The sequence below is a fragment of the Sciurus carolinensis genome, chromosome 1 (assembly GCF_902686445.1).
Source record: "Sciurus carolinensis chromosome 1, mSciCar1.2, whole genome shotgun sequence".
NCBI lineage: Eukaryota > Metazoa > Chordata > Mammalia > Rodentia > Sciuridae > Sciurus > Sciurus carolinensis.
Genome location: NC_062213.1, coordinates 165,874,687 through 165,889,470, shown reverse-complemented (window position 1 = coordinate 165,889,470; position 14,784 = coordinate 165,874,687). Strand labels below are relative to the sequence as shown.

Sequence of the window (14,784 nt, the reverse complement as noted above, 5' to 3'; positions counted from 1 at the left end):
TCAGTCACTAGTACCAAAAAAAGAAAGGTCATTATGGTCCTAAGGTCAGAGGGAGGGGTGAAGGCCGTAGTAGGAGTTCTGAGGACTTGACCAGATCTCCCTGCAAAGTAGGGCATAGTGAGTAACTGTGGTTGAGTCTCTGGGACGGGGGATATCCCCCTGGTCTGTGTGGAGGCTGGAAGGCAATGGAGGGATGAGCCCGTGGACAGTCTGTGGAAATAGTCCACAGCCAGCTGCTCAGGGACCTGAGCAAGTCAGGACAGCGGGAGGCTGAGCATTTAAGGAGGTGGAATTATTGGGACTTAGACACTCAGGGGAGAGAGGAAATCATGGTTAAGCCTGTTGTTGAATTGCCCAGCAGGAACCCTGCCCAGGACGGCCAGTCTCTGCCCCTTCCGCTAGGCGGCACTGGACCAGTCTTTCCCTCCATGCTTCTGTCCCCCAGCTGCAAAGGGATTGGGCAAGGTGGTCTCTCCTGCTCTGACTCAACCGGTCTCTGACATGACTGGCCAGGAGGAGGGACACAGAGTCCACGGTGTGACCAGCTGGGGCCTACTAAGGATCGTTAAATCTGGCCAGGTTGGCTGTGGCCTGGGGCCAGCACTTGGCATGGGAGGGCACTTCTCTGACCTCTGAATGCCCTCCCTTTCACAGCAGCTAGGCCCTGTCAGCTGCCTTGGTCCTGACTCTAGCCAGGGTCTCTGCTCTCCTGGGAGGAGTGGCCCTGCTCTGGGATCCCATTGGTTAAAGCTTGCCTGACTGCACACAGCCCTGCCTCCCTGGCTGGCTGGCTGCCCACCCGAGAGGGAGGCCTGGCCTGCCTGCGGGCAGGCTGCCTCGGAGCCCGGGGGAGGAGGTGGGGTCTGAGAGACTCTGCCCGGGGCTGCCTGGGCTGCTCTTCCCCCAGGCCTTTGCTCCTGCCCAGCTCTCTGCACCCCTCCTGTGAGAGGAATCCTGTGATAGCAGCAGTGAGGTCCTCAGCTTGCCCAGGGTGCAGGGCTCAGCCCTGATCTGAGGAGCATAGTGTTTCTGTTTGATGGGGTGTCTGTGCTCGGCAGCTTCCTGACTGGGAATCCCACTGTCGTGCTAGGCCCCGGGCTGGCTTAGACCCCAGAATCCTGGAGCCAGGTCTGTGTACCTTAGGGAGTGATGGTTCTCTCCTTTGCTGGTGAGGGCAGGTGTGACTCGGGAAGGAAGGGCCCTTGCTCATGATCACACAGTGCCTGAGGGACAGGCTAGAGTTTGTACTTAAGTCTGTCTTTGGTTGTCCTTCTGAAAACCTTTGAGGTCCTACTGTGTGCTAGGCCCCTCTAGGTTCAGGTTGTCATTGTATTCTTGGTGTTTGGCCCAGGGTCCAGTACAGAGGAGGAGAAGATCCCTCTTCAGGCACAGGAGACTAACGGAAGGCAGGGTTCCTGTTTCACAGAATGGGAAGCACGACAGTAGGGACTGCTTGACCAAGAAGTAGGGAGAGGACTGGAGCTCAGCATGCTGATTGCTGGCCCAGGGCTTTGTCCATCTTCAGTTTCCTCATCTGTAAGATGGTCACAGTCCTCGCCTCTGCCTTCCTTGTGAGGGCCCAGTGAGGCGGGGGGTGGGCTTCCCTGTATGTGTGTCCAGACTGCCCAGGAACCTCAGATGGTTGGCTCCCTTTACTCTGCCCACCTGCCTGCTGCATCTTGCCTCTCACATTTCCTCAGCTCTCCCCAGGCTTCTTTCTGGATTGTTCTTCCTAGAACTCCCGGGAGTGACAGGGGTTTGGAACGAGGGTGGGTAAATGGACCCTACCTGCCTCCTCCCTCTCTACCTGCTTCTACTCCCAGAAAGCCAGCTACTCGGATCCCTGCAGGCCTCTAATGCATGGCCAGACCCGCGATGCCTTGCAGTGGTTACCATGGTGACAGGTCCTGCTGCTTGGACCACAGCGGCCTTCAAGCCACCTGTGAGGACCTGAAAGCTGGGCAGCCTGGCACTCCATCAGCTGCCACCCAGGCTGAGAGGTCTCAGGACTGTGTCACTCTTCTTTCCCGGCTCTGTACCTTGGTACCCAGGGGCTCTCAGGAACGAGCTGCATCTCTGGGAACCATAGAAGTTCTGGGTCAGACAGGCCTGGTTCAAATCTAGTTCTACCACTTGAGGGGTCAAGGACCTTGAACAAGTCACCTTGGTTTGTTGTGAATATATTGAATTAGCTTAGGGTTGCCGTGGGGGAATGATCTGGGCACACAGACCCCCAGCACAAAAGCCAGCACTGCTCCCAACTGCAGCCGTGGCAGCCTCGCCATCTGGTCATGACGCTCTGCTGCTGCGTCTGAGGCCCTGACTCCTCGTCTTGGCCTCCGGAGACCTTGCAAGCAACTTGGTGTGGTGGGCAGGAGCTCAGACTGCACCAGATCTCAGGGATGGGAGCCAGGCTCTGCCATTTCCTTAACCTCCGTTTCCTCATCTGTACGATGGGGATAATAATGTACCTGTCTCACAGGTTTGTTGTAAAAATAGAATTGAATTGATATACGTAAAGTTCTTGGCAGAATATGTGGACACTTAAATGCTATATAAACATTAGCTGTGATTGTTATCATCACCATAGTCTTGGCATTGACTGTGACAATTGGCATCCAAGTGCCTGTCCCTCATTTTTCTTACACACAGGGTTGCCCAGATCCTGAATTCACAGACTGACCAGGGAGGGATGGCAGGTTGCCTCCCTCGTCCCCATTGCAGGGGCTGACGGGCAAGGCCCCCTCTTCTGCCTGGAGAGGAAGACAGGGTGGGCTACGAGCTTGACACTCCACCTCTCGAGAGTGCGTTTGAAGACCTTCCCTGCTGTTCTCCAGCTGGCAGCTGCTGCAGCCCTGCCCTGGATCAGACAGCTGTCCAGTGACTGCCCAGAGCCCTCCCAGTCAGTAGGTCCAAGTGCCGCAAGGCATTAGCACCCACTGGAGGCTCCTGATGCCAACTGAAGAGCCCAGGAGCTCAAGAAAGGGGCCCTGTGGGGATGAAATCAGAGCTGCTCCTTGAAACACTTTGCTGGAAATAGTTCCCGGCTGGCCAGCTGGCCTACTGCAGGGCTCACTAGCTCACTGGGCCTCCCTGCTCAGAGGGGTCAGTTCCTGTCCCTTCCTCCCTTCCTTCTCTTTCTCTTTGCGAGTGGTTCTTGCTTTATCAATCTCCTTTTAACTGGAGTGTTTGCACTATTTACATTTTTAAAATGTACCATTTTCAATATTTTTAATTATATAGTTTAGTGGCATTAAGCACAACCATCAAGCAACCATTCTTACTAACCGTCTCCAGATCTTTTTCATCTTCCCAAACTGTAACTCTACACTTAATAAACAGTAACTCCCCATTTCTTCCTCCCTAGCTCCTGGTAACCACAGTCCTTCCTTTCTCCCTCCCCTCCCCTCCCCTCCCCTCCCCTCCCCTCCCCTTCCCTCCCCTTCCTTCCCTTCCCCTCCCTTCCCTTCCCCTCCCCTTCTCTTCTCCTTTCTTTTTTACAGTACTAGGGATTGAACTCAGGGTGTTGAACCACTGAGCTACATTTCCAGCCCTTTTTATTTTGAGACAGTCTCACTAAGTTGCCCAGGCTGACCTTGAGTTTACAATTGTCCTGCATCAGCCTTCCAAGTCACTGGAATTATAGGCATGTGACACCATGCCCAACTATCGTCATTCTTCTGTCTCTCTGAATCTGACTCCTCTAAGGACCTCCTGTGAATGGAATCACACAGTATTTGACCTTCTGTGACTGGCATGTTTGAGTTAACATAATGTTTTCAAGGTTCATCCATTGTGAAGCATGTATAAGAATTTCCTTTCTTAAGCTGGATACCATGGCACGTGCCTGTAATCCCAGGAAGGAGGCTGAGTCAGGAGGATCATAAGTTCAAAGCCAGCCTCAGCAATTTAGCAAGGCCCTAAGCAACTTAGTAAGATCCTGTTTCAAAATAAAATATAAAAAGGGTTGGGGATATGGCTTAGTGGTTAAGTGCCCCTGGGTCAATCTCTGGTACCAAAAAAAAAAAAAAGCAAAAGTTGTCCCATGGCCAGAAGCAGAAGTGAGGAGGTGAAGTTTCTGTATTCTTCTTCTCTCCTCTCACCTTCCTCAGATCCAAAGTTGCGTTAGCGCAGCGTTGTTGGCCAGAAGGAAACAACACAGGCGGCTTCCAGGGATCTTCTGGGGTCTGAGATCACGGGCCGGAGGGTGCCCCCCCCTCCTGGTGGGGCTGTGGGAGGTGGTCCTGGGCTGTTGCTCCTGTCCCTGAGGCCCTAAGGTCACAGGGCTGGGCAGACCCGGAGACTGCAGACAACTGATCTCTCTGCCTCTCCTGTTCTCCAGGGCCTCGCCTCAGTGTTTTCCAGCCGCACATCCCGGAAGTCGACCTCACGTGCAGGGGACGAGGGCGCCATGGCAGAGAGCGAGGGGTACCGGAACCCCACAGAGGTGCAGATGAGCCAGCTGGTGCTGCCCTGTCACACCAACCAGCGTGGAGAACTGAGTGTCGGGCAGCTACTCAAGTGGATCGACACCATGGCCTGTCTGTCCGGTGAGGCTGCGCTTGGCCTGGCCCTCCCAGGCACGACCCCACCTACTGGGAGCAGAGGCCTCCATTCGGAGATGGTTACTGCCCGCTGAGTGTCCCCTCTGCCCATGCTGGCGCACATGCCTGAAGTGCCCTCCTAGTTTCCCAGTGCTCGGGGCAGCCTTCTCTCGCCCCCCGGAACCCACCGCCCTGGGTGTTGGTGTCCTGCCCTTGGGCCCCTGTGTCCACATGGCGCAGCCACAGACAGGGCTGCTTCACTACGGGCTTGCAGATGCTCTGAGCAGAGGTGGCGGCCGGCTGCTGATTGTGGTCCCCGTGTTGAGGGGAGCCGCACCCTCTGCTGTGGTGGTGTTCTCCAGCCCACCGGGAATTCCCAGTCTGGCGGGGCAGTGGTAGGGGATAGCCAAGAAGACCTCACCCCTGTTTGAGAGACCCTGACCCAGCTCTGGGGACAGGGAGGAGTTTCCGAGGGGCTAGGGTACCTGAGCGGGTCCTGAGGGTGAGAGGGGCTCAGGGAAGGGAACAGGTGGGTGGTGCGTGAGTGCTCAGGAAGTCAGGCTAGACAGCACTCAGCAGCTGCTTTATTGAGAGTACTACAGCCGGGCTCTGTTCTGGGACCCGGGTGAAGCAATGAACAAGAGGTAAAAATCCCTGCCCTCAAGTTCTTCACAGTCTAGCAGAAGGGGCAGCCACTAGATAAATGGAACCAGATTTGTGAAATAGGGTCAAAGTGTGGCAACGGTGGGAAGGGACTGGAAAGAAGGCTGGGGTTGGCCTTGGTGTGGGCAGATGGAGAAGCTTCTTGGGGCGGTGACATTTGGTCAGAGGCCAGTGACGTGGGAAGCCTGTTAACATCTGGCTTTCTTCTTCCCATGCCAGCGGAGAGGCACGCTGGCTGCCCCTGCGTCACAGCCTCCATGGACGATATCTATTTTGAGCACACCATCAGGTAAGCAGCCCTTCCTGCTTCAAGGCCCTTCCAGTCTCCCTGTCACAAACCCAGGGCCACTCCGCCATGACCCTGCCTGGCCAGGCTGCGTGCTGCCTGGAGTCTGACCAGGGGCTTTTGAAAATGGAAGGAGGGGAGCTTCTGGGTGGGCCCTCTGCCAGGGTGGAGCTGAGTAGGTGTTGCTGAGATACCATCCGGGTCCCTCAAGGTCCATGTGATTCTGGGAGGTCGGTCTCTCTTGGGGCCTCGGTTTTCTTATCTGAACATAGAAGGCATTAGGCTTGACTGGTGAATGCCTTTTTGAGCTCGAACATTGTCTGCGGTCACTGGTCACTGGACTGTAGGAGGCCCCTAGGCAAAGTGCCTTGACAAAGCCTGAGCTGGAAACTTGGCCCAGCTCCCTCCGTTCACACACATCCAGGTCGATAAGCAGCTCATTATCCAAGGGAGACCGTTTTATCTTTCTAATGACTGTACTGGTTGCACTGTGCTGAGCTTGTCTTGGACTGATGGGCAACGTCATGGGAAGACAAGCTTACATTTATAGGGTACCTTTGTCATAATTAATGAACTCATATCAAGACCTTATTTGGAATGCCTTTTTTTTTTTTGGACCAGGAATTGAACCCAGAGGTGCTTAACCACTGAACCACATCCCCAGCCCTTTTTATTTTTTATTTGGGACAGGGTCTCAATAAGTTGCTTAGGGCCTCGTTAAATTGTTGAGACTGGCCTTGAATTGTGATCCTCCTGCCTTAGCCTCCCAAGTTGTTGGGATTACAGGCATGCACCACTGTGTCCAGCTTGGAATACCTTTTTAATATGTTAACTTATTTAATCCTCAGAACAACAGTATGAGGTCATGGCTATTAGTTCCCTCATTTTATGGAGGAGGAAACCGAGGCACAGGGAAGTAAGGTAACTTGTTTAAGGTCGTACAGCTAGTGGAGGACCCAGGAACTACTATCAGGCAGCTGGTCTGACCCAAGTCTCTGTTCCCGACCAGGGGGCTACATTTCCCATATGTATGGGGGGTGAGGGTGGTGGCATGGAGGGGAGTCAAGGGGGCTTCCTGGAGAAGGTCTGAACTGGCTGTGGTACTGTCAGCTCTGTACGTAGCAATGCTTTGGAGGCCTGTGACTGTACCTGGCCTACTCAGGGTCACTGCTGCTGACACAGAGGGGCTAGAAAGCTTTGGGGGTTCCTGAATAATGAATGGACTTGCTACGGGCCCAGTCAAGTGAAGGTGAGTCTGGGTGGAGAAGGGTGTGGGAAGCAGAGAAAGTGGAGAGGACCCTGGGGAGGGGTCTGGAGCACGGCTGGTGGCCAGGAAGGGCCTAGCTGCACCTGAGGAAAGCCAGAGAAGGTTTTGGTTTGTTTCTACTTTTGCCATTTAAAAATATTTCCAAATGTGTTTCTAAGGACTAAGTACTCTTTTAAAACACAACTTCAACAACATTACAACACCTAAAAAAATTAACTGTAGTATCCCACAAATGCCATATTGTCATTTTTTTAAGAGGCCCACAATGTCTCATGAGATTGTTTTCATTTTTATTTATTTTTTGCTTTAGAGTTATTTTTGTCATTCAAGTCAAGATACAAATAAGTTTGCAAGTCAACCAGTTGCTGTGTATAAGGTTTCTTTCTTTCTTTCTTTTTTTTTTTTTTACGGTATTGAGAATTGAACACAGGGCCTTGAGTGTTCTACCACTGAGCTACATCCCCAGCCCTTTTTAAATTTTATTTTGAAACAGAGTCTTACTAAGTTGCTGAGGCTGCCCTTGAACTTGCAATCTTCCTGCCTCAGACTCCTGAGTAGCTGGAATCTCAGAAGTATGGAAGCACACCTGGTTACTTTAAAAAAAAAATCTTCAGATAATCCCCCCTCATCCCTAACACCAGAGTGCTCTCTCTCTCTCTCTCTCTCTCTCTCTCTCTCTCTCTCTCTCTCTCTCTGTTTTTTCCCTTGACATTTGTTTGTTGAGGAAACTGGTCATTTTCCCCCTGGAGTTCTCTACTGCTGGATTTTGCTGTTAGCATCACCATGGAATGTGGACTCTGACATTTTCCTCTGTCTGCTGAGAGCGATTGGTCTTGAGGAAGGGCTTACAGGCTTCAGGTTAATCAACTCTCAGCACTGTGAAGAATACCTGGAGGGTGTCGAGGAGCAAGAGGCTCAAGAGGACCCCCGAAGAAGCCAGCGTGGTCTGAGTGCTGGGATGCAGGACAGTTTGGAGGAAAACAGCTTCAGAGTCTAAAGGGCATCTGCTTGGGCGAGCTGGGGAGGAGCAAAGGGAGGATGGGAGAGAATCGCAAATCTCTTTGTTTGGGTACAGTAACCCTGGCCCCTATGAGATTCTGGGGATTGAACACAGGAACTCATGAATGTTAAGCAAGTCCTCTACCACTGAGCTACATCCCCAGTCCTCTTATAGCACCACAGAAAACAGATTTTTTTTTTTTTTTAAACAGCAGTTCTGCCTTATCTGTGGGAATGTGTTCCAAGAGTCCCAGTGGATGCCTGGAACAGTGGATAGTACCAAACCATATGTAAACTGTATTGTTTCCTATGCACACATATGATAAAGTTTAATTCATAAATTAGCCACAGTAAGATATTAATAACTATAGTTAATAATAAAATAGAACAATTATAACAATATACTTTAATAAAAGTTATTAAACCCTATAAATTTTTTACTTCTGAAATTTGCATTTACTGTTTTCAGAGTGCAGTCGACTGTAGATAACAAGCTGTGGACGTGAGCCATGGATGAGGGGAACTGCTGTACTTTGGGGTCCATAGGAAATTGAATTTTTTCTAATTTTTGATCATGAAAACTTCCAAACATGTAGAAATCTGAGTAGTGAAGTGGTCACCATTACCGAGATCCATTCATTAACACTTGCTAACTTCGCTTTTTCTAGATATGGATAAATAGACACATCCTTCTCTCTCTCTCTCTCTCTCTTTGTTCTGAGCCATTTGAAGTGTGTTGCAGACATCATGATACTCTCTTCCCCACCTTGTCAGCACGCATCTCCTAAATGTGCCCCCCCCCCGCCATGTGACAGGAGCAGAAGTCCAGCACGCAGCACCTGAGCGCTTGTGATTTGAGCCCTGCAGTGGCCGGGGCAGGCCCCCCCTTCCTCTCTCCTGACCCTAGAAGCAAGGCGGTAGGCACGCATTCTTCATCCTTCAACGAGGGAGTGGACTCAGAGGTGAAGTGGCTTGCCCAAGGTCACATAGCTTGGCAGTGTGGTAGTCACCCTCCCGTGTGCCCACTGTGGCCCCTTGACCAGCAGGCGCCTTGGAGTGGGTCCTTCCCGGGCCTGGGCAGGAGGCAGTGTAATCTGAGGATCAATCAGCTCTGTGTTCTCCACGTTCATGAGCCAAGGTGCAGAAAGATGAAAGGACTTCTCGAAGTCACACGGTGATTGAGCAGGGCCAGCCTTCCAACCTCCTGTCCTCTCACCCATAGCCTACCAGCTGGCCCCCCACTATTGTCTCCAGCTAGGCAGAGGGTAGGCTGGGCGGCTCCCCTGGGGATTTATCTGGATATGGAATCATTCCAGAAGGATAGGCTGCAGCCTGGAAAACGTGGGGTTGGGCAGCCAACACAATCACCTAGAATCCTGGTCCTGTCACTTTTTAACTGCATGAACTTGGACATATGGCCAGACCTCTCTGATGCCCAGTTGCTCCCAAACCTACCCGCAGAGCTCATTTTGAGGTTCACATCAGATCGTGCACAGTGCCTGGCACGAAGCACTCATTCTTTAAATGCTTCCATTTCCCTATCCACCCTCTCTCTCTATCCCTGTGCACTTAGTAGGCATTCAGTCAATGTGGAATTCATTAACTCACTTGGCTGCTGTTTATGGAGGCCCACCCTCTGCATTGTGCTAGGCTTCAGAGAGCCAGCAGTGAGCAAAACACATCCCCTGGGGCTGGGGGTGTGGCTCAGCGATAGAGCACTTGCCCAGGGTGCACAGGCCCTAGCTGTGCAAAACCAAGTCAAAACACAACAGAAGCTTGTGGCTCTTTACCCAGTGGAGCTTAAGGGCCACAGGACGGGTCAGTCCACTGGGAGGGGTTGGAGGGTGAGCCTCAAGGGGGACAGGAAGGCAGGGAGGGCTACCCTGTGGAGCCAACCGTGGAACTAAGAGCAGAAAGAAGCTCAGATCTAACTGGTAAGGGAGCAGGGGAAGGAGGGAGGCGAGTGACACCAGGTCACTTCTCCCGCCCTCAGCTTGCCTATCTGTGAAGTGGGTGCCCAGCCTGCTTTGAGGACTCTGACATCACAGATGTGAACACCTCTTGCAAGCCCTGAAGTTTTTCTGCCAGTTGCCCCCAGCTCTGCTTGTGAGTCCCTCCCCTGCCCCTCTGGAAGGCTCACCTCCTGCTTTTCTCTCCCCAGTGTTGGACAAGTGGTGAATATCAAGGCCAAGGTGAACCGGGCCTTCAACTCCAGCATGGAGGTGTGTGGGTGGGCGCTGCCTGGGGTTGGGGTGGGCCTTCCTCCTCCTGGTTCCTCTTAGCTCCAGCCTGAGCACGCTTAGCTGCAGAGACCTGGTCAAGGCAGCTGAGTTCTGAACTGACTGGTAGGGCGAGGAGGATCCTAAGACCTTCCCATCCGACATCCCATAGCACAGACAGGAAAATCGAGGCTCCGCAGAGGGAAGAGCCTTGCCTTAGCTCACTGAGCCACATGGTTTCCAGTGTGGGACTTGCCTTCTGCCTGCTGGCCCACGTCCTCTTCAGCAGCTGGTGGCTGTGGAGATGGAGGGAAGACAGCTACTGTGTCTGATCCCAGAGGCAGGGGGCCACAGTGGAAGAGTGCTGTGCTTCCACCCATTAGCTTACCTCCCCTGGCCTCCGTCTCCTCAATGGTAAAATAGGAATGTGCTTCCTGCATTGCAGGGGTGTTGTGTGGCAATGCACAGGGCCCTGGGTTCTGAGGGGGACTCTATTTCTTCCCTGTGGACTGAAGGCCCAGACAACCTCATCTTGGCTGGGACAGTAGAGTCCTGACTTTGCCCTGGTCACCCCTTTAGTGCCCAGTTCCTGCCCAGGCATCCCCAGAGGTCCATACTTTGAGTTTGGCCAAGATTTTACCTCTCAAAGTCCTTTTATAGACTCAGTTTCATTTTAGTCTTCTCGGTAGCCCTGAGAGCATAGCTACAATCACTCTCATTCTACAGATGAGGAAACCGAGACTCAGAGAAGGGAAGTGACTTACCCAAGGTTCTCCAGGGAGCCAGGAGCAGTCAGAAGCAGCCACAGGTCTCTGGCTTAGACCTGGTGGTTGGTACAGTAATCCCAGAGGCCCAGCTTGGAGGGCTCCTGTCTTGTCCGGCGTAGTTGATGGGCTGTTTCTTTCCTCCCACTCTTCCCATCTCACTCTTCCTCTCCAGGTGGGCATCCAGGTGGCCTCTGAGGACCTGTGCTCTGAGAAGCAGTGGAATGTGTGCAAGGCCTTAGCCACCTTTGTGGCCCATCGGGAGCTTTCCAAGGCAGGTGCCTGGTCCCCTTGCTCAGTGCTGCCTGTCATGGTGGGCCCAGGTCACAGCCCTGGAGGAAGGCTCATTGCCATCCAACCCGGGCACCTCCCTCTCCTTTCCTCACCCTCTCTGCACATCTCATGCAAAGAACATTCCACATGTTCACAATGACCCCTCTATTCCCTGGGATTTTGCCCAAAAGGGTAACTGGGGGGACATTTGGAGGATGGATATGATATACCAGGTCAAGATGGAGGCAGGAAGAGGGGCACCAGCAGAGGAGACTGCCTCGTAACCCGCCAGCATGCCAGGTCTAGTAGGTGCCAGCCTCGGGCATGCTGTGGGTCTGGGAGACAGACCTTGTGCTATTTCAGGAAACTTGTCCTGAGCATCTGCCATCTGTCTCTTGGCCAACAGGTGAAACTGAAGCAGATCACACCACGGACGGAGGAGGAGAAAACCGAGCACAGTGTGGCAGCTGAGCGCCGGCGCATGCGACTGGTCTATGCGGACACCATCAAGGGCCTCCTGGCCAACTGCGCCATTCAGGAAGGTGAGTGACCCACAAGGAGGGATGGCGGCCCGTTCCAGCATGTCCCTGTGCTGGGCCTCCACTGGGCAGAGGAAGGGAGCCTCTGGGGACTTCTGCCCCTGGTGGCCTCAGGCTACCCAGCCCTCTAGGCCTCCTGGGCTCCTCCAGAGAAAGGAGGTTCTTGAACCTCACCCAATGCCCAGGTCCCCAGAGCCCTGACACTCAGTGCCCTGAAGAGCCTTGGAGATGGTGACAGGAAGCGTAGAAATCTCTTTGTTACAAGACCACAAAGTACATTTTGAATCTCTAGAAACCAAGGTGTTTAGGAAGGTAGTGTTGAGCTAGGACTCAAAGACTCTGTTGGATTTTTAAAAGCATCTGTGTATGTGTATATATATTTTTTTCTCCAAAAAGACAGATAAAAAACCAAGACTCCCTCCTGCCTCAGAACCCAGGTTGCCTTCCCAGAGATGATTCTTTCTCGAGGTACTGGGAATTGAACCGAGGGATGCTCTACCACTATGCTGTATCCCCAGCCTTTTTGTCTTGAAATAGGGTCTCACTAAGTTGCTGAGTCTGGCCTTGAACTTGTGGTCCTCCTGTCTCAGCCTCCCAAGTTGCTGGGATTACAGGCTTGCACCACTGTGCCCAGCCGTTACCTGGTTTTTAATACCTTTCCAGAAGTAGTCCCTGAATATTTAAGCATAATGTGCATTATTTAGCACTCTGCTTTTACACAAAAAGGAACATGTAGGACATATTGTGCTGTGTGTTGGTTCCCCCCACCCCATGTCCCTAAAATTTCTGGAGGTTATCAGCTCAGGAAGACCTCCTTTGGAGGGATGAAGGAAGGTGTTCCTGACAGAGGGCACAGTCCCTGCAAAGACCTGAAGGCAACCTTGAATTTCCTTATCAATCTCTAGAATGTTCAAATGCAAGATCTTTCTTAGACCTGAAGGGAGAAAAAACAAACAAACAAACAAAACCTAAGGAAGGCAGTTCGAGGACAAATAAAAGGAAATTCAACTGCCCAGGTAGTGAGAGAGCAGGTAGAAGTCCCTAACCCCAGTGAAAGCAGGACACTGAGCTTGGAATTTCGATTGCTTCCCCTTGGCCTCCTCACATCTGTCCATTCACTGCGGCCTCCTGGACCCCTCCTGCCCTGATAGCCTTCTCCCCAAGGGCCGGTCCAGATGCCTTTGCCTGACATCCGGGCCTTTGGGCTGACCGCCGCCCCGTCTGGTACAGTCCCTTTATGTGCCCCAGCTCCAGCTAAGCAAAATCCTCTTTGCATTCTCTGAGTGTCCTGCTGTCCCACCTCCAGATCTGGGCTTGGCCATCCTCAACCTGCTCCCCCTGCCCCCCACGCCCCGGGGCATCTTGGAAAACCTGCTGGCTGAGCAAAATGCCACCCCTCTCATGGACTGTCCACAGGGCACGGGAAACAAATGGCACCACCTTGATCTGGGAGGGGTGTGTCGAGCGCAGAAGTCCAAGAGCCTGTCACGCTCTGGTCTCTGCTGCTGAGGGTATCCTAAGGCCATGGCTGCCAGGGACAGGGAGTGGCCAGGGCAGAGGGTGGGAAGAGCTTCACTTTCTGAGGTACCTCCCCTGAGTTTGGAGCTGAGCCCTTTATAACCACCATCACAGTTCACCTTCAGACGGTGGGGTGCAGTTGACACCCGTCTTTACAGATGGAGCAGCTGAGGTCTGTAGGGGTTGCCTGGCTTGCCCAAGGTCAGAGCCTGTGCGGGGTGGAGCTGGGGGTCAGACCAGGTGTTCTGGCCACTTCCCCCGGTCAGGCTCACGTCCCTCCTCCACGGCCTTCCGCCTCTCACCCAGGAGCGCCTGTGCCTCATTTCCTTGTTGCTTAACAAATTAAAGATCCTGGGTGGCTGCAGGGTGGGTGGGGATCCCAGGGCTGCAGGGGACCGTCTTCCCTGGCCGCCTTCTCACCTCCCTGCCTCCCTCTCCCCACCCCCTCCCTGGCCAGATCTGGACAGCAGGGACCGCAGCTGCGCGGTGCCGGCGGAGAAGACCCGCGTGGAGAGCGTGGAGCTGGTTTTGCCCCCGCATGCCAATCACCAGGGCAACACCTTTGGGGGTCAGATCATGGCCTGGATGGAGAATGTGGCTACCATTGCAGCCAGGTGGGGGCCTGGCCGCTGCTCGCTCCTCCCTCCCCTCCTCCCTCCCCTCCTCCCTCCCCTCCTCTCCTCGGCGCTCCCTGGCTGGGGGAACCCGGCTGGCACTGCCATTCAAGGCCTCGGAAGCTTGGTCTTCTGTTCGGGTAGCCCAGGGATCTGGGACCCAGTGAGCCAGGTAAACACTTTCTTGTGAGCTGGCCATTCTTTCCTCCATTCATAAAGTCACACATTCATAAAGTTTCCCATGGCGTGCTGGGAAACGCCAAGCCCCGGCTTGGCCCTACGGCCTCCCCTTGATCTGGTCCTGCCTGCTTTTCCTAATCATTTGCACTCCCTTTAAACCAAGCCATGGCCGCCCTAGTTCCCATGCTCTGGTTCCCGGCTCCTGCTGTCATCCTGGTGTGGCCTCCTGCCACGCAGACTCCTCTGTGCTTCGTTAACCTCCGGCCCACCGGCCCTCAGAGCTGCCTCTGACTCTTTCCTTCTTCCTGGTGGTGATAACGATTCCTGTTCTCCTGTAACCCGGCTACTCCAAATATCAGGGTGTTTTTATTTTATTTTTTTTTAACATTCACTAGTGGACACTCACACACCTCCCTGAATGTACTTGCTGTCCCCTCTGCCAGGAGTGTCCTCCCAGCCCATGCCTTCCTGCACCGGGCTGATTCTTCTCATCCCTAGTGGCTGGCTCAGGTGGCCCTTCTCCATGTTAACCTGGGAGAGAGGAGCTGGAGCAATGCCGTTTGGGGTGGCCCCCCACTGTGATGAGATCTCAGAGGAGAGGGACAGCCTGGATGGTCAGGGAGGGCTTCTTGGAGGAGGTGTGCTTCAGTGGGGGCTTGACTGACAGGTAGCTCTGGGAGAGAGGGGCTTAGCAGGTACTGAGGTGTGAAGGTTGGGAGGAAGATGGGGACGGGGCTTTCTTCTGTCAGCTGAACTCGGCTCCTTTCTAGCCATGCACCTAGACCTCAGCATTCTAAGCTGTGAAATGGGACTTAGTGCAGAACTGCCTCTGGGTAGGGTCAGCGGGCGATACCTCTGGTTCCAGGCTGAGTCTGGGGGTGGGGGTGGGGCACAGGCTGGCACAGGTCATCTGCTAAA

General features: G+C 53.5%; 1 protein-coding gene across 5 annotated transcripts in view; it reads left to right on the top strand.

Moving 5' to 3' along the window:
• The window catches only part of Acot11 (acyl-CoA thioesterase 11), a 54,676-nt gene that overhangs the window by 23,798 nt on the left and 16,094 nt on the right, over positions 1–14,784 (top strand). For all 5 annotated transcript variants that reach the window (XM_047557885.1, XM_047557855.1, XM_047557864.1 and 2 more), the window contains 6 exons: positions 4,343–4,550; positions 5,427–5,496; positions 9,921–9,981; positions 10,918–11,016; positions 11,422–11,557; positions 13,530–13,686. In XM_047557885.1, the coding sequence (XP_047413841.1) occupies positions 4,412–4,550; positions 5,427–5,496; positions 9,921–9,981; positions 10,918–11,016; positions 11,422–11,557; positions 13,530–13,686 (662 nt within the window). In that variant the 5' untranslated portion in view covers positions 4,343–4,411. The remainder of the gene's footprint in view (positions 1–4,342; positions 4,551–5,426; positions 5,497–9,920; positions 9,982–10,917; positions 11,017–11,421; positions 11,558–13,529; positions 13,687–14,784) is intronic.